The 26,069-nt window shown below is 37.5% G+C and overlaps 2 protein-coding genes across 5 annotated transcripts; one reads left to right on the top strand and one right to left on the bottom strand.

The window, feature by feature from the left end:
• The first annotated feature begins 884 nt into the window (after positions 1–884).
• On the top strand, positions 885–17,214 carry LOC115963169 (FKBP12-interacting protein of 37 kDa-like). Its single transcript, XM_031082069.1, has 14 exons — positions 885–1,015; positions 1,108–1,159; positions 1,288–1,349; positions 3,499–3,566; positions 3,680–3,716; positions 5,635–5,722; positions 5,871–5,935; positions 6,042–6,119; positions 12,802–12,849; positions 14,419–14,472; positions 15,224–15,385; positions 15,759–15,828; positions 16,504–16,559; positions 16,928–17,214. Exons 1-14 carry the CDS (start codon positions 989–991, stop codon positions 17,096–17,098), a joined length of 1,038 nt encoding a protein of 345 aa, XP_030937929.1. The 5' UTR covers positions 885–988; the 3' UTR covers positions 17,099–17,214.
• A 314-nt stretch (positions 17,215–17,528) lies between these two features.
• LOC115963168 lies at positions 17,529–21,720 on the bottom strand. 4 transcript variants are annotated; one of them, XM_031082067.1, is made up of 10 exons: positions 21,444–21,720; positions 21,135–21,237; positions 20,893–21,055; positions 20,424–20,481; positions 20,219–20,331; positions 20,047–20,136; positions 19,383–19,655; positions 18,977–19,203; positions 18,107–18,328; positions 17,529–17,817 (listed from the first exon to the last, which is right to left on the bottom strand). In XM_031082067.1, exons 1-10 carry the CDS (start codon positions 21,515–21,517, stop codon positions 17,707–17,709), a joined length of 1,434 nt encoding a protein of 477 aa, XP_030937927.1. In that variant the 5' UTR covers positions 21,518–21,720; the 3' UTR covers positions 17,529–17,706. The 4 variants fall into 4 exon arrangements, with proteins under 4 accessions (XP_030937927.1, XP_030937925.1, XP_030937926.1 ...); XM_031082065.1 differs by having other exon boundaries at positions 21,135–21,240; positions 21,444–21,717; XM_031082066.1 differs by having other exon boundaries at positions 18,107–18,325; positions 21,135–21,240; positions 21,444–21,717.
• Between the last annotated feature and the right edge of the window lie 4,349 nt (positions 21,721–26,069).

The following is a 26,069-nucleotide window of genomic DNA, read 5'->3' as shown; positions in this document are numbered from 1 at the left end:
TTGCAAGTACAACAGTCAATTTTGCTATGAAAATTAGCATTTTACAACTTGAGTTTAAAGGTGATTGCCAGCGTGTTATTTCTACAATTAATAACCACAAACCTTCAAACATCATGTTTGGCCATATCATTGATGAAATAGAAGACTCTATCAAGACTCTACAGATATAGACCAGTTTCAACTTTCAAGCATGTTAAGAGGGAAGCTAATCAGCTTATTTATGCCTTCGCTAGAAGAGCAGCTCAGTCTGCAGATATTAACTGTGAGTATAGAAGATCTTCCACTAGATTTGGATAGTGTATTCTAAAGTGATTTTAGTCATTAACAAAGTCTAACTTTACCTTTTCCATAAAAAATAAAAAATAAAAAAAAGGAAAAAAGGAAAGAAAGAGAGTGCGCAACAAAGCTAACCATAGATGAGTAAACGAGTATGACAATGATGTGTAATTATTTTTCATCAAAGAAATAGGGGTTGATCTACAATACAATTGGATAGATAAATATTTGGATTTTTGCAAGTATTTTAAGTGCTACTTTTTAAACATCAAGTAGGCAATGTGTCGATTCTATAAGATAAATAAATAAAAAAAAAGAAAAAAAAAAGAAAAGAAAAGTAAGCAATGTGTAATAAGTTAAGTTGTATCCATCTCCTAAAAAAAAAGAAAAAAAAGAAAGTTGTATCCATCTCAAATCAATAGTGATTTGGATTTGAGGTTGGTCAAGCCCAAAAAAAGAATACACGAATTGGACCTAATCTTTGGTGAATATTTTGGGTTTTGGGTCCATAATAGCCAAACCCTGAGCCTGACCCAAACAAAAATTGAAGATTAACAAAACGACGAGTCGAAGAGGTTATTTTACTATTTCCGATTCAAAGCTCACTACCGACAAACACAATACAATCCTCCTCCGTTTTGATATTTTCACAGCTCACAATTCCAAATTCCAATTCTCCGCGGAAAACAAAATCCCAGGGTTTTCGAATTCCATGGCTTCCCACACCCATCTCGACGATGTAAACAACTCCTCCAATTTCTCAAATTCATTCTATTTTTTTCTCGTTGTCTTTGTAGTTTCTCTGATTCTGAGCTTGTTTGTGAAACTCAGGACGATGAATTCGGAGGCGATTTTCCTGGAACTCACAATGCCAGGCGTTCAGGTTTTTTATTTTTATTTATTTATTTATTTTTATTTTTTTTTAGTTCGTTTTCTCTGTTGGGTTTATTTATTTATTTATTTATTTTTAAATAAAGATAATAATTTTTGTGTGCTAATAATTTTGTTTAGGTAATAAGAGAAATTTTGGGGATCTTGAGGATGATGAAGATGATATTTTTGGCTCAAAAAAGGTATTTATTGTGTTTCTGTGAGCATACCCACATTGACACATGTGTGACTTGTTATAATTTTGCATTGAAATTAGGCATGAAATTGACAGCAATTTATATGCAAAGTGTTCTTTTGTGGTACATTTGGGTTATAGTAAGTACCCACTGTGATCAAAATTGTTTATCTTGAGTGTGTTGAGTTTAGCCTTTTGAGTGTAGTTGAGATGAGAATGTTAAGATGGGTAAGTGAAAATATAAGGAAAAATAGGATTTTTATTAAAAAATGTGTCTGCCCCAACTTACACTATATAAAAGACTGCATCAGATTAGTTCCATTGGATATTGGCTGAACTACTTGTTGATCAACACTTACAAATATATATATATATATATATATATCGGATATTGGCTGAACTACTTGTTGATCAACACTTACAAATATATATATATATATATATATATATATATATAAGGGAAAGATAGGATTTTTTTTGATGATATGGAACCTTACCAAGGCCAATTTGGAGCCATCCTTGGGGAAAACAACGGATACACAACCCCACCCATTTGAACCATGTATCAAGTAACCCAGGGGAATTCCTAGCGGGGTTCGAACCCATTTGTCTGGGTTTATAGCCTCCAACTACTAGATTACACCTGGACGGGTAAGGAAGGATAGGATTTGAAACATAGAATTTTGCTCAAAAATAGGGGTAGCTCCTATTGATGAAGAGGTGAGGGAAAGTTGCTTGGGATGATTTGATTATTTATAGAGGAGAGTGATTAATGCACCAGTGAGGAAGAGTGAGTTGATTCAAGTCGAGGGAAGTAATGATGGTAGAAGAATATCTAAAATGACGTTAGTAGAAATAGTGAAAAGGACATGTCAATTAAGGGGGTAGCAAAGAGAACAAATTTATATAAAATAGAATGACATAAAAGAATACATGTAACTGACTTTGATAGGATTATCGAGGATCTATAGCTGACCCCAAAATTTTTGGACTAAGGCTTGGTTGTTGTGATATTTATATTCATGAAGGAATGATGAAGATTAAACCACCTGAAAATAGTGGCTATGATAATTGTGGGTACCTTACCCTTAAGAGACACAGAGGTACCATATAGTTAGTGTGTGTGTGTGTGTGGTTGAGAGAGAGAGAGAGGATTACAAATGTGGTAGCGAATGTGAATGAAGCAATGGGAGATGGTGGGGAATTTAAGTGAGGAGTGAGATAACAGGGTTGAGATGATATTGTCTAGATTTAAATTCTGCTGAAATGTTGCTGAGGCCTGTGATTGTTGAGCTGATTGTTATTCCCATTGAACTCATAGATATCTTTGAATTGTTGCTCTTCAATGCTTCCAAATGATGGAGCATTTTATCCAAAGAAGAGGCACTATTTTGGGGTGTCAAAGTTGAACGGAAGCATGTTACTTTTGATGCAATCCATTTTCTTAAATGTTAATATAGAAGATTAGTGAATGATTAAAGTCTGACTAGATATCCAAATGAGCTTGGTGTGTTGCATCAACTAGACCTGGGATAGACTTTTTAAGTGTTGTTTGCACTTGACTGATTGAGAAAATATCTTCTGAGTTGTAAACATAATCCTGGGATTTACTTATTCAATATTTGGAACTTCTACTGAGAGATTATATAGTTTTTATTCTGCTGCATCAGTCCAACATCAGTTCCAACTCCATCCTCCTTGCTTGTCTAAGGCTTCTTGTTGAACTTTAAAAAGAAGGATAAAATGTGGAACCCACAGCATTTTAATATTCCTATTCTTATGATTTTTGGAGATCAGTCACCAATTACTTGAAATTGAGAGAGATTAAGCATCTGAATGTGAGATGTAGGGACTAGGGATCTTTGCCTCTGTTGATCATGAATCAGTGTGAGGCATCATATCCTTCAGGCTCTGTTTATTCTAGGACTTCTGCAGAATACATAACATATATTCATCTTTATTTCACAAAACTTCGTTGTAAAAATTTTAATGACACCTCATGTATTTTCAAGTCTTTGCCTACACAGGATAAAGGTCTCTATTGTTTTCCCTTACTTTACTATATAATAATTTTGTAGAGGCATGAAGCTTAAGTTTTTTTCCATGCGTCTTTGTATATTTTGAGGATCACGCCATTTTTTTGGGTCATAATGCAGGGTAAGCCAAAAGTAGAAGAAACTGCTCCAGGTGTAGCAACTGGGATGATTTTGTCTCTTCGTGAGAGGTATCATAAGATCTAGAATGATTTTTATTGTCTTTTCATGCTATCAGTTGTTAGATTGCATCAAATTATGTTTAAGCCTAATATTTATTTTTCATTGGAATTTTCTTTTGCAGTCTTCAGACCTGTAAGGATAATCTTGCAACATGTCAAGTATGTATTTATATCCATCAATTGATGTTATATCTTTGTTCCTATATTGTATACCTCTCAGTTTGGGTGCTGTAAATTATGTGCTCAATGATGATATAAATTTCAGGGAAAAGACTACTACCATTCACATCAGTGAGTGAATTTTGTGTAAAAATTTAATCTGCACAGTTATCTTGCTTCTCAATTTTATTTGAGTAAGAAACTCCATATGGAACTAGGAGCCCTTAGGCTATTAGACAAGTGTTTCTAGATTGTTGAAAAAAGGAAAGAGGAAGATTTTCCCCTATAACTTTGGTTTTCTGAAATTTTATGAATATCATATCAGTTTCCTGAAAAATTGGAACTTCAGGTCACACTATAGCAATTAAAATTCTAATTATGGTGCTTTCTAGCATTTGGGGATTCTGGAATTGATTAAAATTACTGAGTATACTAATTCATAGTTTATGCTTTCTAGCTGTTTGGAAAAATACTTTTCATACTAGGGATCACCTCATAATTAATTAGACTCAAGAAAATTCCTTTTTATTTTTATTTATTTATAAAAGGGATAGCGAGCCTGATTTGGCAGTTCCAATTCAATATGGAATGCCTAGGATGCTACAGAAGCTCAAAATTCCTTTGTCTTGAATATTGCATTAGAGTTGTAGAATCTCTAATATCTTCAACTCCTCTTAATAAGAAACAGTAATCACCTTAACATGCACCTTTAGCATCACTTGCAAAAAGCAACCCTGGTTGCTAACTACATTTTGTACAACAGCGACTACCGCATCCTTTAAGTGATATATATATATATATATATATCCTCAAGTGTCAGTTTTCTTGCATTTGATATGTTAAAATGTAATGAGGGTCCTACATTGAAGTCTTGAGTATGGTCAACTTACAAAAGATCAATTTCTTCAACAAAGAGAATTCAGATCAATAAACTTTAACAGACTTACCAAAAGAGAAAAAGAAAAATAAAAAGAAAAAAGATCAATATACTTTAACAGTAGTAGTAGTGGGGGATAGATAGGTTTCTCAGGGCAACACTTGCATGCATGACTTGTTGGATGTTATTGTACAAATTTTATGAATGCTAATCCTTTTAAAATTTAAGTTTGAATGGTTCCATGCCACCTATGGAAGTGCATAATGATTATGTTTAATTTATGATTCTGCCTATGATGGAGGAGTCTAGTGCATTTATTGGAATGATGACGTGGCACAGAGGTGTCATGGCTTAATGCAGTGTGGGTTGCATGGGGGCCTTGCTTGGCCAAGTTGCACAAGGAGGCTAAGGCTGGCCAAATTTTACATGTGCCATATGATTATTGTAGCTAAATCCACGTGTCAAGCTTGTTTTAGTACTTGAAAATTTGAGGGAAAATTAGTTAGTGGTGCTAGATTTTAGGAAGCTGTTAGAAATAGAAGCCACATGCTCTATTAATTATAAAACAACAATGCTACAAACACAACTTGTTGAGGTGGCTGATTGTGATTAGTGCAATATTACTCACTGGGATTACCACTGACATCACTTTTATTTTACACCAATCACAACCTGCCAACTTAGCAGTTGTGAAAAATGTTATGAAAGTTGTTGTGTCATTATACTTATAAATAATTAATATGTTATAATTGTATCTTGGCATATGATAAATGTGAGTTGGTTGTGGGATGATTTCATCACTTATAACTACTTCCTAGGCTATAAATATCCATGCACTTGCTTTGTAATTCATTGATTGATAATAAAGTTTCAGAATTTCAGATTTTGAGTTTAGATTGAGGTGTGAATTCCCATTCTTTCACTACTTTTCTCTCTCTCTGGAATCTGCCTCTCTATTAAATGCAATTATTTCATGTCTTTCACCAGCTTCCCTACAACATATTATCTAGGTCATTAAATTATAATTTTTACAATTTTCAGGAAGAACTTGAAGCTGCAAAATCTGAGATTCAGATGTGGCATTCTTCATTTCAGAATGAGTCCTTCATACCTACTGGAACTTCTCCTGGTTAGCCTTTCCTCAAAGAGTTCATTGTTTTATTTTTATTTACTTTGCAGTTTTGTGTAAACTGTATGTGCAGCTCTAAGCTTTAAGTCTTTTGTGATCATATGATGCATGCATTCCTTAAATGATTGATTTTGAATTTTCTTTGTAGAACCTAAATTAGTGATCGATTATCTTCAGATGCTGAAATCCTCTGAGGAGTCATTGAGAGAACAGGTTTGGGATTTATTGCTGGATTTTATTACTATTATTATTTTTTTGGTTTCATGAAAATTCACCATTTCATGTGTAGGATTTCACCCATGTTTAATCTTGTTATCAGCTAGAAAAAGCCAAGAAAAAGGAAGCAGCATTCATTGTAACATTTGCAAAACGAGAGCAAGAAATATCAGAGTTAAAGGTATACATTTTTCTTTTCCCATATCTTTTTCTTGAAGTATTTAGTGTGCGCAAAATATAACCACCGGAACAAAGTCCTCAGAAAATGTATCTTCCGATCGAAAGTTGACCTCTCACACCCATCTAAATTTCTTGCATTTCTGTCCCTCCAAATACACCACATCAAACAATGAGGAATGACCTTCCAAATATCCCTATGGTGATGCCGCCCAAAACGGCCTTGCCAACTTGCTAGTTAATCAACACCCCTCCCAGGCATCACCCACTGAACCCCAAAAAGAGCAAAGACCATTTCCCATAACTCTTTGGCAATATGGCAGTGCAATAACAAATGTTCCACTGTCTCTCCATAAGCAGACTAATAGGAATATCTACCATTTTTATGTCTAGCAATGTCCTAACTCCTAAGGTTTTTAGATGAAGTTGCAAACTTTTCATTGCTTTCACTAGCCTATTCCATGAAATAAGAATTGCTCCTCTATCATCCCTTGACAATTTTGCTTTAAATTCCTTTGACCTGATTCAGAATTTCAGAGTGATAAACTATTTGTTTGAACCCCCCTCAACCTAGAAAAAAAGTTCTTTAAGCGCTGTAATAATCTTTAAGAACAGCTTTTTTTTTTGATAAGTAAAAGTTTATTGATCTCAAAAAATGGAACACCCTAGTACACAGGGAGTGTACAAGGGTTCAAACAATCAAGAACAAAAATTACAAGAATCTAAGAAATCAAGAAAGGATGGAAAGGATTGGTTCCGCAACGCAGCCAACCAATCCATTAATGTTCTAAAGAAAAATAGCTTCAAATCTGATATGGATCTCTCCTTATCTTCAAAGCACCGACTATTTCTCTCCCTCCAAAGGCACCACAATAAGCAATGAGGAACCATAAGCCATATATACCCATTTCGATGACGGCCAAAACTGCCTTGCCAACATGCTAGAAGCCCCACTACATATTGTGGCATAACCCAACTCACTCCAAACAACCCGAACACCATAGCCCACATATCCATTGCAACCGGGCAATGAAGAAAAAGATGATCAACCGATTCCCCATTACACTTGCACATGTAGCACCAATCTAATATCCAAACCTTCCTTCTTCGTAAATTGTCAATCGTTAAGCATTTTCCTAAAGCAACAGTCCAAACAAAGAAAGCTACTCGAGAAGGAACCTTCTGCTTCCAAATGCTTTTCCAAGGAAAACAATAGTCAGTAGGGCCCACTAAGAGATTGTAATAATCCCTAACTGTGAATCCCTTCTCTCTAACAGACTTCCAGCACATTTTATCCTCACCAAGCCCTCTAACCGAGACACCATATATGGTATCCATGAAACTGGCCAGTGCCTCTAGTTCCCGAGCATGCACACCCCTAAAGAAACTTACATCCCAAAACAGGATTCCGTTATCAAACTTCATAACCTCAGCCACACTAACCTCTTGATCTCGGCAAAATCTAAACAATTCAGGATAGCTGACTGCAAGAGAAGTTTCACCACACCAATGGTCTTGCCAAAATTTCACCCTAAACCCATCCCCAATCTCATATAGAATGTGTCGAGAGAAAGTAGACCATCCCCGACTAATATTTTTCCACAAGCCAACACCATATGGACCGTTAGTAGGTCTAGTACACCAACTTCCCCATTCACAGCCATATTTCACAGCTATCACTTGCCTCCAAAGAGCAGCCCTCTCCATCCCAAATCTCCATAGCCACTTCCCAAGTAGAGCTTCATTAAAAGGTCTTACCTTTCTTATCCCCAAACCACCCGAAGCAATGGGTGTGCAAACAGTAGCCCATTTGACCAAATGGAATTTTGGTTCATCACCAATGCCACCCCATAAAAAATCCCTCTGAAGTTTCTCAATTCTGTTAGCCACAGAAGCAGGAATAGGAAATAAAGATAGAAAATATGTGGGTAAGTTAGATAGAGTGCTTTTAATTAAAGTGACTCTACCTCCCTTGGATAAGTACAAACGTTTCCATCCTGCTAATCTCCGTTCTATCTTCTCCAGAATTGGGTTCCAAATTGATTTATCCTTACCTTTAGCTCCCAAAGGAAGGCCTAAATATTTCATTGGAAGGGTACCTTGTTTACAACCAAGGACATTCAACAATAAGTCAAGATTATGCACCATACCAATAGGAACCAGCTCTGACTTGCCCAAGTTTATCTTCAGACCAGAAACCGCCTCAAACCAAATGAGAATCATACGGAGAAACAAAACTTGGTCCAAATCAGCATCACAAAAAATTAAAGTGTCGTTTGCAAAGAGCAAATGGGACACCTCCAAAGTTCTTCCCTCTAAACGACCCACAGCAAAACCTGACATGTGACCATCATGGACAGCCTTATCCAACATTCTCCCAAGGGCTTCCATCACCAAGACAAACAACAAAGGGGACAAAGGGTCTCCTTGTCTCAACCCCCTGGAGCACTCAAAAAACCCACAAGGAGTGCCATTTATCAATATAGAGAATCGAACGGTAGATATACAAAAGAAAATCCACTGCCTCCATTTAGCAGAGAACCCACTCCGTTCTAGTAACTGCATAAGAAAACCCCAGTTGACATGATCAAAAGCCTTCTCAACATCTAATTTGCAAAGTATCCCTGGCAAACCAGTTTTCACTCTACTATCGAGGCATTCATTAGCAATAAGCACAGGGTCAAGAATCTGCCTGTTCCTCACAAATGCATTTTGAGAAGGAGAAATTATATCTTCCATGACCGTGCGAAGTCTGGTGGCTAAGACCTTGGCAATGATTTTATAAACCCCCCCAACAAGACTGATGGGGCGAAAATCCTTGACTTCAATTGCTGGATTTTTTTTAGGGATGAGAGTGATGAATGTTGCATTTAAGCTTTTCTCAAACTGACCTTTAGCAAAAAAATGGTGAAATACAGCCATAAGATCAGTTTTGAGAATACCCCAACATGCTTGGAAGAAGGCCATTGGAAACCCATCAGGTCCAGGAGCTTTGTCACCATTAAAATTCTGTATGACATCCAAAATTTCTGCCTCCTCAAAGGGTCTATCTAACCAATCAGCATTATCACCGGATATCCTAGGAAATACCAAGACTTCTGGAAAAGGTCGAACAACTTGCTGCTCCGAGTATAAATTCATAAAGAATTGAGTAATACAATCAGCAATCATACCTTGATCAGAAGACAAGGTTCCATCAACCATAAGGCTCTCAATACCATTATTTCTTTGATTGGAATTAGCCATTCTATGAAAAAATTTTGTACTTGCGTCCCCCTCCCTCAAGTGTAGCATTCTAGACTTCTGCCTCCAACTAATTTCTTCCAAAAGAATAAGCTTTTCAATCTCGGTACGGAGATTAACTTGTTCTAACTTCTCCTCAGCTATTAAAGGTTGAGTCTCCTCTTTAACATCCAAGTCATTCAATTTCTTCCATAACAACTGTTTCTTTAAAGTGACATTGCCAAACTCCGTTTCATTCCATTTTTTTAGGTCCAACTTCAAGGCTGCCAACTTCTTAGCTAGCATAAAACTCGGGTTGCCTTGAAACAAATAGGATGCCCACCAAGTTTTCACTTTATCCACAAAATTTTCCGCCTTCAACCACATATTTTCAAAACGAAAAGGAGTTCTACCTCTCCGATGACTCCCCCCTTCCAACAGAATTGGGTAGTGGTCTGAAAGTATCTTAGACAACCTTCTCTGTGCCAATAGAGTGAAATGATCCGCCAAAAGTGGAGAGAAAAGAAACCGGTCAATTCTAGAGGCAGAGAAATTGTTGGACCAAGTATAAAGGCCTCCTTCCATAGGTATATCCATCAGCCCATGAGAAGAGATAAAATCCGAAAATTCATACATAGCCCGAGTACTAGTTGTAGCCCCTAATCTCTCCGATGGAAAATGAATTATATTAAAGTCACCTCCTAGGCACCATGGCACATCCCACCAACTAATCAGCCCTGTCAATTCCTCCCACATCTTCCTACGCCTCTTGTTCGAATTTGGCCCATATACACCTGTAAAAGCCCACTCAAATTGATCGCCTATGTTTTTAAATCTGCATGAAACAGAAAAGCGCCCTACTGCTTCTTCCACCTTTTCCACTGCCCTCCGATCCCACATCAATACAATACCTCCAGAAGCACCTTCTGAACCCAAGTACAACCAATCTACATATGGACAACTCCATATACTTCTGACTACTCCTCTAGTAATCCATTCAAGCTTAGTTTCCTGCAAACAGACAATATCAGGTCTCCATGCACGCAATAAATTACGAATCTGAAGTCTCTTCCCAGCCTCATTCAATCCTCTGACATTCCAGGAAATCATCTTCAGATTCATTTAGGAACAGAGAGAGCCCGCTCCCTATTAATACCACTGCGCCTAGTTGAAGTAGAACCATAATTAATCGAGCTGAATAGACCCTTCAGCTCTCTAATACCTTTCACTCCAGAACTCTTCAACTCAAGTGCTTTTTTTTCCAAAGCATCCCTACGGTGTAATTCAGCCTCAACAGCCAATAAAAAGGTGGTTGCTTGATTTTCCAAACCTTTTAGGGACGTGCCTAGGAAGTTATCAAACCCTTTAAATCTGCTTTGGACCCACTCAGAGTAAGCTTCTCCCCTCACTGGATTCTCCACACCCAACACTTCCTGCCCTTCCATTGCCAAAGGTAGAGAAAAGGCCAGTGGTTCCACACTTAGAGGCGACAAACCCTCTACATTAGGTAGCTCAGAAGACTCTGAAGTGTCTGAGACCCAATCCTCCACAAGTACTTCATTCTCATCAACTTGGGCTGAGGACACCTCCACAACATTTGAACACTTCAAGGGGACCAAGGCCAATTGGGTTTGCTCTTCCAATACCTCTGTGACTTCACCTGGAGGCAGAGAAATTTGAATCGGAACCGCCACTCTTCTTCCATCTCGAAGTTCAAGCACCCACTGATCTGAATTCCCCCATTTCTTGCTAACATTGCCGGAATTCTCCTGAAGTATCAAACGGATGTCTTGGTGCAATTTCTCTTCACCGTCGGAGGTGTTTGTTGACTCATCGGACTCATCGGAGCTGAAAGAAGCTGTATCGGATCCATCGGAGCCGAGAATCTCATTATCGGGCTCATCGGCGCCGATAAAGTCAATACCGGCACCGTCCGAGGCTTTAATCGACTGGGCTAGCCTCAACAAGCTTTGGGAGTCAGCTTGTGGAAGTTCGCCTCTGCGTGTGTCGCTGACTGAGCTCTTCGAAGCAGAAAACAAGTTACGTTGGTGAGTCTCGCTGCTTTGAAGAGTTTGTTTTGACTTGGGCCTCCAGACTTTGATGGGCTTGGGATTAAATTTGGGCTTTGCATTGAAGGGAGCTGTGGGTTTAAAATGGCTAACGGGCTTAAGGTTTTTGTCTTTGGGTTTTTCTATGCAGCCCACTTCCTTGACTTTGGACCACACTACCTGCCACTCACCATCTGGCCCACGCTCCAATCTCAGGCCAACATCCAACGTTAAAGGTGAGTCATTGATACAGCTGTTACTCTCTGTAATCTCAACCGACAATTCAGCCTTAGATATAGCTTGTTTCATCCCAGCATTCAAATCGCGTATATCGTGGCTCTTATTGCTCAAGATTGATTCGGTTGAAATTTGAAACTCCGGCATTAATTGCTTTCCTTTTCTGCTACCACTACCCTCTCTCCGATCACCCTCCGCCGCTGCCAGCAGAAAAGTTTTGTGATTCTCCACTCTCGGATTCAGGACAGAGGTAAAAGACTGTTTGGTTGCAAGTGTCCCAGGTGCGATTGCTTTCCTTAGATGAAATCCAAAACCTCGCCACCCACTACTAGTTTTCCCTTCTGGGACCACGAGAAGTCCTTTCCGACGGCCATGGATGAGTTCCGAGATCATTAAAAAACTGCCATGTGAATTGGCGCCCAATTGCAAAATAAAAACTTTCTCATTATCCCTAAAGGTACGAGCAAAGTTACCGGATGTTTTAGTAGACATTAGATCCTCCACAATAGCTAGCAAACGCTTAGCGCTTTCTCTGCCCATGAAAACTGATCGGAGAGAATCCCGACTTCGCTCAAAAATGCGTAACATGAAATACGTACCTCCCTCCTCGACTGAGAATTCGAAAGTCTTAGATTCAACGAAAAAGAAAATTGAACCCCCCATAACAACAGAGGACAAAACACAAGTATTGTGACTAATTCGAGGTAGCCAGGCCTCTCAGATAGATCTACTAATCAACCAAATTCCCAAGTGCATCACTTAATCATACCAGAAATCATTTTGTTTTACTGAAATTACTACTTTATGAGAGTTTGGAACTCATTGGTTGCCCAAAAAAAGGGAGAACTTTTTGTGTGCAGAGAAAATTGTATGGGAATAAAGGAATTGAAGTTTTGAGTCTTAATTTTTAACTGTTTTGGACCTAATCTTTAAGAACAGCTTTATGGTATTACCACAAAATAAACTTGGAGTTATCCAAAAAGGAGATGGCATGGTTCCATAGTTTCAATTAATGCACAAAGACAATTTTGCAACTGCACCTTATTTTCCTTTATTATATGAGTATTCTGAACCCTATTTTTCTATGAAATTTTAATACATCTTGGTTTTTTTAGTATGTTCATTTCTTGCATGTTATTTTCTGATCTTCTAAGACCAGATTTATTCTTATATTTCCAGTCTGCAGTAAGGGAATTAAAAGCGCAACTCAAGCCACCATCAATGCAGGTAATATAATGATTTTGTGGTTTTCTTTCTTGGTGGTATACAATGGAATCGAAGGATTGGTGGCACTGTAATTGTTAGTTCAGTATCATTTTGTGTTTTCAGTTTATGATTTCTCTGGGATCTCATCTTTGATTTTTTTTATAGGGTAGGAATTGAATATTTTATCTTCTTCTTCTGTGAGCCATATATTTACTTGATTTGATACCCTCAGCTCGAATTCTTCTCCTTGTATAAATGTGAAGTACCCACTCTCCCCAAAAGCTCTCTATCTCAAAGTAATTTATATGTTGTGATACATCTACTTCATTACTGAACCTTTTTTCATGTTGATTAATTTATCAAACCTCTACAGCAGACCTGATACATTACTCTGTTTTCCTGCCTTTTGCTCTTCCTCTTCTTAGTGTCTTTGAAGCATTTTCCTACATTTTTTTCCAATTCTTCTCGAGAACCAAGGAGGCTTTGGAATGATTGTACATGGTTCAGTTTTATCTTCTTCTTCTTTTCTATATTATTATTTTTATTATAAATTTGGTAAGAGACACATGCACCCAATGAATTTGAACCCATGACCTCCTCCCATGCATTCTTGTGAAAGGAGGAAGTGCCATTTGAGCTAGGGTTTAAGAGTTTGAAATTTGGATTTTTTTTGGGACATCCAGCTTAGTAAGGTTCCATAGATGACGTAACCAAGCTTAATGATTGAAGGGACATATTTTTACTGCTTTTTTACCAATGAATTGACCTCTCCCTATTGTTTGTTTTTTTGAATGGATATGGGTTTGCAGCCAGCTCTTATGTCTCTATTGCTGCCGTTTTCTTTTAATCTTTGAGTACTCTTCATGAGAGACATTTACAAGATACAATTATCCATTCCTCTTCACCAGTGGGGGAAGATTATAGTGATGCTCATACTGGCATTGAAAGCAGTCTTGCCATGCTTTTCAGCTTTGAAAACTGGTGGCCATATTTGAGGTTTATGGGATGGTACTTGATGGGCAAACTGGGAACTGGATTCCTTTGTTTATTGAGGCTCAGACAATGTTTCTCTGAAGTATATAACCTGTTCTAAGTGCATCTTTGAAAGTTAATGGGATTGGTTAGGCATCAGTGTGGAAATTCTGAGCTAGTTATACCTAGAAAGTTGTGTTTTCTTAGGCTTGCACACAGGCAATTTTTGTTTGCCTTGTCCTTATCATATGTAGTCTTATGAAAATATACAAGTTTTTTTTTTTTTTTTTTTTTGGGTGTGGTAACAATACATTTCCGAATGTCATCCACATTCTTGATCTTGAATGGCTAATTGCCACTATTTCCAAAAATATTAGTCATCCTGATTCCTCTATTTGGTTACCTTACTGCTGTGACAGTATTGTTTCTGATAACATCAATAAAATCCTTGCTTTTACTCTTTCATGGTCTCTTGATTCTAAAAATGTTTATCCTCTATCCATTGGAAATTTCGTAGATAAATGTTTCATTATTTGGTTTCTTTGGGAAAGAAGTGTTCTCTTTTTTGTTAATTGTTTAAATTAACTAACAGAATTGGTATGGTGGTTGATTTGACAGGCTAGGAGATTATTACTAGATCCTGCAATTCATGAAGAGTTTACACGTTTAAAGGTTTGTAAAACTCCTTCATTAGATATGGGAGTTATTACCCCTGAGTATGGACGTGCTCCTTCTCTTTTCTTCTTGGTTATGAACAGCAATGACTTTATTGCAAAAAGGAAGACGGTCATTGTGACCCATTCTCATGTCTAAGATATGGTCATTTGTTGATCCATTGATGTAGGGCATTGTGACTAATGCCCACGTCTTTTTACATTCAATTGACTGCTGGATTTGCTGTGTGAATTTATTTATGTAAAAAGGAATAGGGATCATATTTAAATCCAAACAAATAATAAGGCTTTGACCAAATTTTCTTCATGGTCACCTCACAGATTGATGGAGGGCATTTATATGCTCCGCTCCTAGGTCAAATATAAAATTTCAATTTGGAGCTTTTTATATGTTGAAGTACACTAAGTTTCCAGATGCAAAGTTTAGAAAGCAGAGGCAATAAATGAAATAAAAGCAGGGGTTCCATTAATAACCCAAGGTTTGCTTCTAGTCCTTTGGAGACCATAACTTGAAATTACACAAAGTATCAGCATTTAGAATGAAAATGGCAATAATTTCTTTGTTTACAGTTCATGCCATTTTCTACCATATCTGATTGTGATTGCTGTTAATTGTTTTAATAAGATTTCTGATTTGAAGTTATACTTTTGTTGCTTTCTGTTACTTTAGAGCACCCCAAAGTGGCTCAGTATTTGTCTTTTGCTTTTAGAAAGTCTGTTTATGTTTTCTTGTGATGCCATAATGCTAGAATTTGGTTGAGGAGAAGGAGAAAGAGCTGAAGGAGAAACAGGATACTATTTCTGCACTCAGTTTCACTCCACAAAGCAAGATGGGTAAGATGCTGATGGCTAAATGCAGGACTCTGCAAGAGGAAAATGAGGAGATTGGAAATCTAGCTTCCGAAGGAAAGGTGCTGCAACTGCATTGCATTATAGTTCCTGTCATCATACTTCTCAGTTTGTATCAATTTTCATTTTGGCCTTGAGAAATTTTTTTTCTAAGTTTCTTATTATATTTATGTTTCTTCTATGAGAAACGGAGACATGATTTCGTGCATGAGCTTGCATTAAGGGCGGTTTTCCGGGGGTGGGGGTTAGGGGATAGGTGGTATACAATAAGAAACTCTTTTGCTCCTGATTCTATATGGTTAAGGAGGATTATGCACAAACTTAAGTAAACCAATTTGATATAGTTCCAGAATTTGATTGATTTTCCAGAAGTGACTGATTTTCCTTATGCTAAACTCTTGGTTAACTTGATTTTTTTCTACATTCTGTTGTCAGATGCATGAGTTAGCAATGCAACTTGCTTTGCAGAAATCTCAAAATGCAGAACTCAGAAGCCAATTTGAAGGTTAGTACTTAGTATATATCAACTGTATGTATATTTATTTCCTTGGCTGGGTTTCAATTATAATAGATGCCTAAGTCTCAAGTAAATTAAAAGACTCCAATCATTTACAGTTACATAGGAAAATACCTTTTTAACTTTCAGATATTGTGTAGTTAACATTTTAGGAGTTCTTTTCTACTTATCAAAATTAATATAACTTATTAGTAACTAAACAATTTTTATTTATTGAAGTCTTCATGCAAATATCTTAACGTAATCAATCCTTTTTGAGGAGAAGACATTCTGTTTGTAAAAGACCTATAGAATATTCATTTCTAATGAATAAGGCGCATCCCTCTTTCTGTTTTCTTTGTCAAATTGCTAGAATTATGATCCCACCACAATTCCAATCCGGATAGTACTCAAATTGTTGTCACAATTAATCTTCACTTTCAGTTTCTGTGGCATCAAACATTTAGTTCCCTCTGCTTTTTTTGTTCAAAAGAAAATAAGGGAGATTGTTAAGGGTACACTTAATCGTTTTGTGCATTAAGCTGAAGCCAATGTTGCTATACCATGGTTTTCAAAGTTCATGCTATATTGATTCTTTTTGTACATTAAGTTGAAACCAATGTTGCTATACCATGGTTTTCAAAGTTCATGCTATATTGATTCTCTTTGTTCTATTGCGTGCAGGACTGCACAAACATATGGAGGGGCTTACGAATGATGTGGAAAGATCAAATGAAATGGTTTTCATCTTTCTTTCCTTTCTTAATTTACTCTGGAGTAAATTTTGCAGTTTATTGTTATGTTAGTGTATATATGCTTATATATAACATATTTCCAGGGGTAACTGAAAATAGACATGTTTCCCCACAGAATCATGATTGCATAATTGTATTATACCAATTTTCTGGGTCAAATATCTTGTTGATGATTGATGCTATATGATCGTCTTTGTTTGACATTTATAGGATAATCAATTATAGCCGGAATCTTTAGGTTAATCTGTGATTTGGCTTTAGATGCTTTGAACTAAACGAAATATTGGTAAAGGTGATCTAAATGTAACTGTGTTATATGAGTGATCATAAAAAATATTGTGCATCTATTGCAGGCGCTTATCTTGCAAGAAAAGCTAGAAGAAAAAGATCAAGAGATTGAAAGGTTGAAGAATGAGGCACAACAAAAGAGCGTAATTGAGGAGGAAAAGGAGGAAAAAACCGATCCAGCTCCTATCCAGAAAGAGAGAGATGAAGAGATGATTGATGGGGAAACCAACAACTGAGTTATTCAATGCAATTTTGTAGGATTTAATTAATTTATTCCCCTTCCATTTGTGATTTGTACATTAAACATTAATGTAATTCTTTTTGGTGACATTTATGCTTTTCATTTTCAATCTGCACCACCACCAGGTTAGTGGATGAGGTAACATCATCTTGAATTTTAGGTTCCCTCATCCCAAATACAAAATTTTACCAGTGAGTTGGACCGGTTGAACCACGGATGGGTCTAACACCTGCCTGACCTGTTTGGCAGTTATAAGGCTCACTGCCCATTTTTAAAAGCCTAGTAAAAAATGTAGTATTAGAATCAGGCACTGGTGCATTGTTAAGTAGATTTCTTCCTGTCCATTAGAAAAGGAGAGCAATGTTTATGCATGTATGCCACAAAAGAATGCATTGTTTACCAAGACTAAAATAGACTACCACACCACCGAAAAATATGGTAGGATTTCATCATTTAAAAAAAGATTTGAGAACAATAAGCAGATTTGGCAAAGGACCACTATAAACTAGAGAGAGAGAGAGAGCTAAAAAAAAAGAGCTAAACGCTTGTAATAGGCTTAACAATTGGGACTACACTTGTATATGCTAGATATGTCCTGTTATCTCAATGGTGCTTTGCTATTCCCTGAGGCCACCCCAATCCAGCATTACCAACGTTTCCAACTGCCTGTATTGGTTCCACCATCCCCTTTGTAGTGCTGCCAAGTCCCTCCCCCTGCAGATATTACAAAATGAAATGTCACATAGGGAGTGAGTTAACAAAATCAGCATGTAGATTGTCTTAGATGTCAAATTGGAGGACCATTTCCATCCATTCAAGTCATCTTATCCTTCATCAAAGACCAAACCCCAACCCCAATCATCAATCAAAAACCAGTAATAATGTGTGCTAGTGTTAGCCAAGTGACACTATTTGCCTAGAATCAAGAATATCATCAGTTGTTACAGTTTTCTTCTAAGCAGATTTCCAACAAAAAAACGCTAATATTGTGATTAGAACATACCTCCTTCCAGCCCATGCCTTTCAGAAGTTTTCTGGCATAACTACCAGCTCCAAACGACATGTTCAAGGCCTCGGCTGCAGCTTCTTCTGTATTGGCAGAAGCATATGATGATGACTGTTCATCTTCATCAAACTTTGAATTCTTTTGTCCAGGGCCCACTCCAAAACCCCCATGCAAGGTTCTTCTCTCGGCAGCTCTGTCCCTATACACATGGATTCTCTGCTGGAGATACAGTAGGAGACAAATCAGGGGTTAAACAAGGTGGATTGTGAAAAGGATGCATATAATCCAGAAGATCATATCTAAATGTATATTGTTTAAAACATATAGAACATTTCTCACAAATAGAATATGCCTAATCACCCAAAAATCCAAAACTTTTAACTAGCTAGTATGGGTTTGGTACCTTCGGATCAAAATCTAACACTAGTGTAAACAATAAACATAATATCTAGCATCTGATAAAGCATTAAGACATCACTGATAGCTCTAAGCTATGCCATTCCCTTATCAATGCTCAAAACTGTCTTCTTTTGGTATTACTTGACGCCATAAACTGAGTTACTACTTGACGCCATAAACTAGCATTGCATATGCAAACCATCTTCATCAAGGGAATGCTCAAATAGCATTGCACATGTCCATGGAAAAACTTCAAATTTTTACATGCATGTGATGCCATTACTTATATGAACTCATGTTTATCTGTTAATTCTATTAAAGGACTCACTCTTGCCATTACGTTATGTGCTTCTATTTTCTATGCTCTTCTGATACTATTGATATACCTTTGTTTGTTGACTAGAATAAGATTAGGTATGGTTTCAGCACATCAACTTCAAATCCAAGCTTTTAAAATAAACAAGTTACCTGTCCAAATGCGGAAAGATTATCTGGTGATGTAGACAAATCTTTGCTGGTGGATACTCCATCTGCAGTTTTTGATACATGGTTTCCACTAGATTTAGAGAATGGGAGAGAGTGACTATCTACTAATAATTCAGGGAATCCCCAATCTTTTGTTGGGTTGGAAGAATCATAAGTTGACAATGAAGCTAGGTATCTTGCATTTGGTGTCCGCAACTTATAAACTTGACCTGATAGAAGGAAATTTCATATAAGTCCAAAATCACACTATTTTCAACAAACTGCGAAATATCTTTGTCATTCGCCATCCGCTTCAGCAAACAAATGAATACAGGCCAATAAAGAACGACCTGGCATATAATGTAGAAGGTTTGTATATGTTGTCAAATGAAAAGAGGTAAATGCAAACCTGACGTGACTCGTACCAGATCAAGATGTACTTCACATATTGGGGCAGTTTTTAGGAGACCACCACCCGAAGGCATGGACGGATGACACTTGGCAGACCTTCTCACTAATCTTCCAACCAGCCTCACCACCTCACCTTTTCCATCCTTTCTGGTCCCTGTAACCTTTTCCCAGTCCCATAAATCCACAACTTCAAATTCTGGCATTGGCTCTTCCCCAGATTTAATGACTTGACCATACTGTGCTCGCCAGTTTTCTTCATCCCATGACGCACCTAATCAACAAATGCTTGTGTTAATCCATGTGTCAAAATTTTGGATCACCAATTTCTTGTACAGGTTAATGACCCAAAAATTGTATAGATCAACTATCTAAACATCCATTTAGGATGGTTTGACAATCAACAGAGAAACTTAAGAAACAATCTTATATGGATTTAAATGGTTGATATTCAAGCAAATGTCAGGTTATTGGTTCTTGGAGAGACAAATGGCTGATACTTGCTAGGATAACATAGGTGAGGTTTACATGTATACATGTGGATGGTGTTAATATTTGGATGAACAAGCCACTTAATAGAGATAACAATAAACCTGATATTAATAATATTATAATGAAAATGGACATCAAGCACTTGATTATTAGCAACATCATAGTGGCCATACCTTCATCTAAGACATTTCCACTTGAATTAGTTACATCACAATGGTTCTCTGGACACCATTCTCCTTCCAGCTCATAAGCATCACTGGTCCCTGCAATCCCATGAATCAAGCCAATATAGGCCCTATCCCAGATAGGGTAGTCTATAAAAAAACAAGAGGATTTGGGACTAACCTTCAGCGGGCAGTGCATCATCTGTTTCCAAGGGCATCATCACATGATCAGAATCAGTAACTACTGGCTTGGAATAACCAGACAAATAAAGTTCAATAAGTGTATCTTCTAACCTAAAAAGGTAAACAGATATAGTCAGGAAAGCGATCATGATGTGATGAGCTGATGATGAATAATAGGAATTGAGATGTTTAAAGTAGCATACCATTCCGATGGAGGAGGTGGATTTTCAGGTTCACTACTGTTGGAGCACTCTGTGTCGCCTGTTAGTAACAGTTGGTTAATTGATCAAATTCAATGCATTTAATCCAGAATCATCAAGCACTTATTTGAAATTGCATAGAAGGAGATTCAAACCCAGTTCTGAAGAATATTAAGTGATCTGAAAACATCTGATGGAAACCATATGGGACTAAAGAGAACCTATAGATTTTACAAGATTAATGCCATTTTTTTTGGCCAATATGCTATTACAATGGACTTCTACAATAAATTGACCCAATTGATATTCAAAATAGCTCCAAAGCACAAACTTAAGGTACAATCATTAAGGTCTTGTCAGGCCACAATGCCTATAATAAATCACATTGTGGTTTCCATGATAATAATCATTCTTTGAAATGGAAACAGCATAATATACAAACTTCTTTACAACAGTTGGCATGCATGCTCACCTAGCCTGTTTTCATCAGGAGTAGTCTCTATACACTGGTAAACTTCACATTCATCTCCCTGGAATGCATGGCAATTTTCATTGCTGCCACATCTAAATGTTTCATCCTGACTGGGATTATCATAACCAGTTTCTTTGTTCTGATCAATTTCACCTTCACCACTCTGAGAAAAAACAACAAAAACTAACATCAAGAACATTACATAACACAATCCTCTCTATCAAAAACAACCAGAATACTACCTTTTCAGACTCCATAAGCACATAATTTCCATTCTCAAACTTGTAATAAAGCCCATCTCTACCACTATAGTACCATCCAGCAACTGGGTCATGGTAAAATCCACTACTGCATCAAATTAAGACCCCAAAAACATTATAAATAAATAGAAGGACAACAACTTATGACCGAGCAACAAACTTTAAGGATACATAAAAATTGAAATACTTTGATTTAACCAAAGATGAAATCTTTTTGACAATTTGAGAATCCTAAATTAATGAAACTACAAAAAAAAAAAGGGGTTGTGTTTTTGAGTAGTAAAGAAAAACCTGGCATGGAAATAGAGCTGAGAATTCTCGTCCCAAACAAAGGAGCAATCGTCTGGTTCAGAGGTACCCATCATTTGTTCTTGCTTTGTTTCTCTATAGTCTATAATTGAGTTGCAGAGATTTGAAATTCAGTGTTAATATTAGAAGTAGAAAGCCACAGGCAATGAAGCTTTGAGTCTGGGTCGCCTTGGGAGCGTGGTGGTGATGGAGAACATTGTTTTTTGGTCTGGGCTGAGGCTTGCTGCAAAACAGAGTCCAAAATTGAGTTTGGGCTGAAACTGAGCTTTAGATTGCTTGAGTTGGGCCCAAAACCCTTTAATTACTTTTTTGAATAGGCCTAAATCTAGGCTGCATCTCCATGGCTCGGTGGCCTAGAAAAGGGGTCTGAGTCGTCTGTCCATGAAAACATATTTGAAAGTTTAATGTGGTTACCTAAATGGTTTTATATGACACCCACTAATGCAATTTTTGATAAAACGTGAAGGTAATGAATATCTTAGGCTATTGGTTAAAGTTGAATTTTATACTCTAATCAATTGACTTTTAATAAGGAATCGAGTCACTTTCAGTTTAAAATATAATAGCCTCTAAGCACGCTTTCAAAGACTCTTTTATTTTTGGATAAAAGTTAATAATTTGTATTCATTATAATTTGAAATTGCTACTGTAGGGATAAAGTCCCCGGATCAAATAATGGGCCTTGGACCCCATATAGAGTTCAACCACATCCGAGGAGAAAGTGTGGGCGCCAAAAGGGCTCCCGGCCCAATTTTTCTGGGCCCAAACTTATTTAAAAGGCGGTCTGAGGTAATGAATATCTTAGGATATTGGTTAAAGTTGAATTTTATACTCTAATCAATTGACTTTTAATAAGGAATCGAGTCACTTTCAGTTTAAAATATAATAGCCTCTAAGCACGCTTTCAAAGACTCTTTTATTTTTGGATAAAAGTTAATAATTTGTATTCATTATAATTTGAAATTGCTACTGTAGGGATAAAGTCCCCGGATCAAATAATGGGCCTTGGGCCCCATATAGAGTTCAACCACATCCGAGGAGAAAGTGTGGGCGCCAAAAGGGCTCCCGGCCCAATTTTTCTGGGCCCAAACTTATTTAAAAGGCGGTCTAAGGAGGAATGTTTCCTCGAACGTGCCAAGTATTGCTCAAAACATGCATCCAACCAGCAATAAAGAATTACACCAACGAGTATTAGTAGTAAGAATGAGTCCCACAAGCCTGGAGGAGGGAATAGAGTATCAGATGTCAAGGGAGAGACTACGGCTGCCACATTAAATGCAGGGCAGCTACTTTTCTGGCCGCATTAATGTGGAGAAGACAGGTGAACAGTGTTACCTTGGCCACTACAACTCATAGAAAGATAGGGGAGATGTCCGATGGGACGGGCACTCAAGTGAAGACCCAGATGATTAACAAGTGTAAGGTTCTGATGATTCCAAGGAGGCTATATAAGGGAGGAGAATCCCCATAAAGAGGGGATCGAAAAAAGGGGGAAGGAAAAAGAAGAAGAAAGAGAGAAAAACCATAGCCTTTTGTCAAGAATAGAAGTGCACCCACACGTCTCCTCGGATCGAATATCCAGTGGACAAAAAGGAGATATTCTCATGTTCAATTGTTGTATGGCCCAGAATTAACTAACGTTCATTTCGTTAGGGCCTAGTTCTGTAATCCGCTCTCTACAAATTCATTATTTAAGGCTCCTTGGGCCAGAACCACCTACCCATTGGGCCTGGGCCCCAAAAAGAGGCCTTACAGCTACATTTTCTAATTATAAAAAACATAGGAGTGTGATGAAAAAAAAAAATATTTCATCTACAAACGCATATCACTAATCAAACCCTTAAGTATTTTTTTTATCACACCCCTAGGTATTTTATAATTAGAAAATGTAGCAATCCTAAATTATAATGAATACAAGTTATTAACCTTTCCACAAAAATAAAAGAGTCTTTGGGCTAGTCCACTATAACTTTTTTTTTTTTAAATTAAATAATCCACTATAACTTGAACATGAATACATAAAATATAAAATATGCGTAAATAATAATATCTCCCCATTATAATTGTTAAAATCCATATCTATTCATTTTTATTATTAGTACTGAATTCACTCCAATATTTGTAGGCATATCTAATCTAGCAACCCTTTTTTTTTTCTTTTTTTTTTTTTAGTGAAGTATAGAAAATGAATCCAGTAAGGTGGTGGACTATGCTAGTGGTGTTAGGTTGCTTCCTACGGCACTAAGCCCAAGTTTTCTAGATAAGGGAGTTGGGACTGGTCCAACTACAACTTATATTGGTCCGGCTTGTACGCAAACTAGGTCATGTCTGCCAGGAACGTTTTTACGGCAGGCAAAACTGTTTCAGACAAGTTGTGGCAGACATAATAACAATAATAATAAAATAAACAAAAAATATCTGGCCACTCAATGGGAAATGACCAAACAGCCCTTGAACTCAATTACAGCAGCAATATTAATCGTTTTTTACGGAAGGGAAAGAATAGAACAGAAGTTAACAAATATTAATATGTATGAGTTAGTTAGAATGGTAAGGAAATCAACCAAAATCTGATCCGCAGGAGCAGAGCCAAAGATGAAAGAACGTTCCTTCTCAACATAGTTAATCTCTCAGGAAAGAGTCTTACCGTGGAGATTAACTGTCCTGAGGGAAACGAATCTGAGTGGTTTTTCTGCACAAATGCTCCTTGAGGTTTTCATAGAGAGCAGGATTTCATGAGGGAGAGAGGGAACTAATCTACTGGTGCATGCCTACCGTTCTAATTCTCACTTTTGTCTTTCTTTCTTATGGTTTTCTTTCTTTCTTTTCCCACTCGTTTCTTTGCTATTTCTTTGTTTCTCTTTTTAAGTTCCTATTTCTTAGTCGAAGTTCCTGTCGTTCCCCCCTCTTCTGCTCACGGCAAGACCCTCTTTTTATAGTGCCTGCTATGACCAGATTTTACTGTTTTAGCCCTTAACTCCTTTTGTCTGGTTTGGGTGTACTGGCCGACTATCACTGTTCCGTCTGTGTGTCACCTTCCCATCACCAGACAAGGAAGAGTATTTTGTTTGTTTGTCTGCCATGGCACCCTTTCCTGCTACGGTCTGGGTTCTTTCTCTCTCCCTATCCCTCATGGCATGCACCTAATAGTTATAACTCAGCTTGCCTCTTTTGGGTAGTAAGTCATCCCAGCAGGACACCTCCCCGAAAGACTTATTACCCAAAAGAACTTGAGCCAGAACCTTCAAAATATATTTTTCCCCTCTTCCTACCACCAAACCATGCCCTCTGAATCTCTGACCCCCCGACCTCACCATGCTCTGTCTTGGCTGGGTACAAACTGGTGGTGCCTGGGCCTTGCGCGTGCCTTCTTTCCATATGTGTCCAAAATCTGCCTACTGCCCATTCATCTGTCGTGGTCCGGAGGCTTGCCTGTATTGCCTGCCGTCCGTTTTCTTTGACCTTTTATGTGGTTGCTTCTTGATTTCCCGCTCCTATCAGGAGCTGAGCTTTATTTGATGATAAGCCTTATATTTCTTTGGCCCACCACATTTCCTGCCATATTTGTTCTGTTATTCCTGCTGTAATGATTTAATCTTGCTGGGCCTCTTTAGGCCAGCCGTTTATTATTTCTCCCAGTGGCTTGGTATGGCCACTGGTTTCTTTTCTTACTTATGAGCTCCTGTATCCCTTTTGTTTTTCTCTTAAGCTTCTTTGGCCCATTTGCTTTCTTTGGGCTTCTTTGGCCCATTTACTTTCTTTGGACTTCCTTGGCCCTTTTGCTAATTCTGCATTCATATGGGTTTTTACTAACTTCATTGGGTTTCTCCAGCCCAATAACCTTATTCTCATCTGTGGGGTTCATGGGTCTGCCATAAACCCCTTACTTTCTTAGTTTACATTATTTTGAGCTTGCGGCGGCCTTTTCTCACTTTTCTACATCATACACTACCCATGAGATGCTATTTCTCTTTTTCCGGACTTCTCTAAGCCCACTTGCCTCTTCAAGGCCCATTTGTTTATTTCTTGGGCCTGTGATCCATTATTCCTGTTGCTTGGGCCTGATAGTTTTGCTGTCTGCTTTGCCAATTCTTTGCTGCCCTTGTTATTGGGCTTTCCTTCTTTCCATCTGGATTCTCACAAATGGCCCTCAACAAATACTATATATATGTGTGTGTGTGTGTGTGTGTCTGTGTGTGTGTATACATACATATATATATATATATATATATTCTAAGTCATAAAAAAAAAAAAAAAAATTCCAATACCAAACATCATCAAAAAATGAAGAAAGAGAATAACAGTAAGTAAACTATACAGTGGCTTAGATACAGAAGTGGAAGAAGGGTTTGATAATTTAGGGGCTGGTGGCTTTTCTTCCTGGAGTTTAGTCCCTGAACGCAATGGGTAACGTTGAAGCTTCGGTTTCCCCAATCCTACAATGTCTCCTCAAACAAACATACAACACCACAACCTCAGTTCCCAAAAAACAAAAAAAAAAAAAAATACAGAGAAAGAGAGAGGGTGTTGTTGTTGAATACCAGGAAGAGGAATCTAGGTTAGTTCCTTGACTGGGTCTTCCATGGCTATGGCTCTATATGGCTGTTG

The sequence above is a fragment of the Quercus lobata genome, chromosome 10 (assembly GCF_001633185.2).
Source record: "Quercus lobata isolate SW786 chromosome 10, ValleyOak3.0 Primary Assembly, whole genome shotgun sequence".
NCBI classification, from domain to species: Eukaryota; Viridiplantae; Streptophyta; class Magnoliopsida; order Fagales; family Fagaceae; genus Quercus; species Quercus lobata.
Note: the sequence above shows the minus strand (reverse complement) of the source record. Positions and strands in the feature narration are given on the sequence as shown.

What these genes read in the sequence shown, in the direction of transcription:
- LOC115963169 (XM_031082069.1), top strand. Translation starts at nt 989, where the DNA reads ATGGCTTCCCACACCCATCTCGACGAT. An exon ending in CCCACACCCATCTCGACGAT is followed by an intron (nt 1,016 to 1,107) that starts GTAAACAACTCC and finishes TGTGAAACTCAG; the next exon opens with GACGATGAATTCGGAGGCGA. An exon ending in ATAATCTTGCAACATGTCAA is followed by an intron (nt 3,717 to 5,634) that starts GTATGTATTTAT and finishes TACAATTTTCAG; the next exon opens with GAAGAACTTGAAGCTGCAAA.
- LOC115963168 (XM_031082065.1), bottom strand. Translation starts at nt 21,517, where the DNA reads ATGATGGGTACCTCTGAACCAGACGATTGCTCCTTTGTTTGGGACGAG. An exon ending in TGCTTATGGAGTCTGAAAAG is followed by an intron (nt 21,056 to 21,134) that starts GTAGTATTCTGG and finishes GTTTTTTCTCAG; the next exon opens with AGTGGTGAAGGTGAAATTGA. An exon ending in TCCTGATGAAAACAGGCTAG is followed by an intron (nt 20,482 to 20,892) that starts GTGAGCATGCAT and finishes TGTTACTAACAG; the next exon opens with GCGACACAGAGTGCTCCAAC.